General features: G+C 36.0%; 1 protein-coding gene across 1 annotated transcript; it reads left to right on the top strand.

Annotated features, from left to right (window-relative positions):
• Positions 1–336: 336 nt before the first annotated feature.
• On the top strand, positions 337–1,853 carry LOC117102463 (galactosylceramide sulfotransferase-like). The gene has a single exon (XM_033242723.1). It carries the CDS (start codon positions 448–450, stop codon positions 1,609–1,611), a length of 1,164 nt encoding a protein of 387 aa, XP_033098614.1. The 5' UTR covers positions 337–447; the 3' UTR covers positions 1,612–1,853.
• The last annotated feature ends 164 nt before the right edge of the window (positions 1,854–2,017 follow it).

The raw sequence follows: 2,017 nt of genomic DNA, 5'->3' as shown, positions 1-2,017 counted from the left end.
TTTTACCAACTCAAAGTACCTTTTTGTCTTAATAATTTAATTTGAATCATATATTTTGAAGAGGTAAATATTTAGAATAGTGTAAGGCAGATTATTTAACTAATTTAGTTTTAGGGCAGCACTATCCTCATAGTTTTTCATTGTAATTAGAAGGGGGTGCTGCCCCATTTTGCTTCATTATCAATATGACATTTGACACACAACTATTGGTCTCCTGAGTTTGTTTGTGGAAGCTAGTTGTTTGTGGAAGCTAGTTGTCACAAATATATTTTTACAGTATGTATTTCTCTTTTCAGTGACTCTGTTTGTGCGTATAGTAACAGTAGAACCAACAAAACCAATGGCACTCTACCCCTGAAACAGAGGAATGTTATCGGAGCCAATACAGTTTTGCTAGGAGGTCATGCTCATGCGAACAATACCACAACTAATTATAAAAAAATAAATATGATATTAACAAAAATAAAAAATACCAATGCGATAAACTGCGTTGAAGAAAAATATACTAAAGGTGATTCTATTTATAAAATTGCGAAGGATCAAGCGCAAACTATACATAATGAAGGCAATGCAAATGAATGTAAACCATCGACTCGTATTGTTTTCTTAAAAACTCACAAAACCGGAAGTTCAACGATGACTTCGATATTTCAAAGGTTTGGATTCACGCGGAATTTAAGTTTTGTAATTCCAAAAAAAGGTCACGTGATTAGTTCTGGCTTATTCAACCGACGTAACGTCAATCCTGGAAAGTATGATATGCTGGTGAATCATGTTCGCTACAACCGCCAAGAGATGGATGCCGTTATGAAACCAGGCACGAAATACATCACCATATTACGTGATCCAGCAACACAGGCGGAATCGGTGTTCGGATACTTTCAACTATTTAAACCTTTAAATTTATCGAAAGGGGCAAACGCATTTGAGAAGTTCATATCCCAACCACAGTTGTATATGGATAAATACCCGAAGTTCAAGATGCGAAGCTATTTACAAAACCCATCCTTATATGATTTAGGAGTCGAACCGTCTCAACAATCAAACTTAACTCAAGTCAAGTCGTATATCGACAAGTTATCACATGAATTTGATGTGGTTCTATTGCAAGAATATTTTAACGAGTCTCTACTTTTACTTAAAACAATCTTGTGTTGGGACTTTGACGATATTCTGTACATTATTAAAGGACTCCGAATAAATAGCCTAAGGTTCGAACTCTCTGATAGCCTCAAAACGAAGTCACGTGAATGGAATTTCGCAGACGTAAAATTATACGATTTCTTCAACGCCACGTTTTGGAAGAAGGTTGCCGATTACGGCCCAAGCTTTAAAACCGATTTAAAGATATTTGAAGACAAACTAAATAAAACATTTTATGAATGTACGGTGTCAACTAAGAAACCTAAGATTGACCACAGGGCGTATACGTTCAAACTAAATCCAGAGTCGGGATCCACGTGCAAAAATATGTTGCTGAGTGATCAACAGTTTAGTAGCACGATAAGAAAGTTTGTAGAACCGAGACGACAAAGTTACAATGCAACTCCACTAGAAACAAAAAAAAAGTTCAAGACGAGACGTAAAAGAGGTAGGCCTATCAAAATCTAATAGGCCTACTATTGTGCATCTGTGTTAAGGCCAACTCTGACAGCGTCGTACGACGCAGCCCGACGCGATTTATCGTCGGGGATTGTCTAAAGCCATCTGAGAATTAAACATATTTAATACATATATAGGCCTATATATAATTTATATAAGAATATGTTGAAAATTGGTTTCCTCCACTGAAGTATTTCTAAAGTTCATACATAATATACGGAAGCACCTAAGTGCCATTCGACTAGACGACTTGTCAAGATAATTTATGTTGTCAAGTCGACATAATATACTTATCATGTCGACATGGCGAGATAGATTATCTTGACAAGTCGTCATAGTAAAAATTGTATGTTGTCATGGCGAGATAGATTATACTGACAAGTCGACATAATACATATTGTATGTTGTCATGGCG

The sequence above is a fragment of the Anneissia japonica genome, unplaced genomic scaffold (assembly GCF_011630105.1).
Source record: "Anneissia japonica isolate Jap-2015-1 unplaced genomic scaffold, ASM1163010v1 scaffold288068_len275957_cov168, whole genome shotgun sequence".
Lineage (NCBI taxonomy): Eukaryota > Metazoa > Echinodermata > Crinoidea > Comatulida > Comatulidae > Anneissia > Anneissia japonica.
This window is presented reverse-complemented; position numbering and strand designations above follow the sequence as displayed.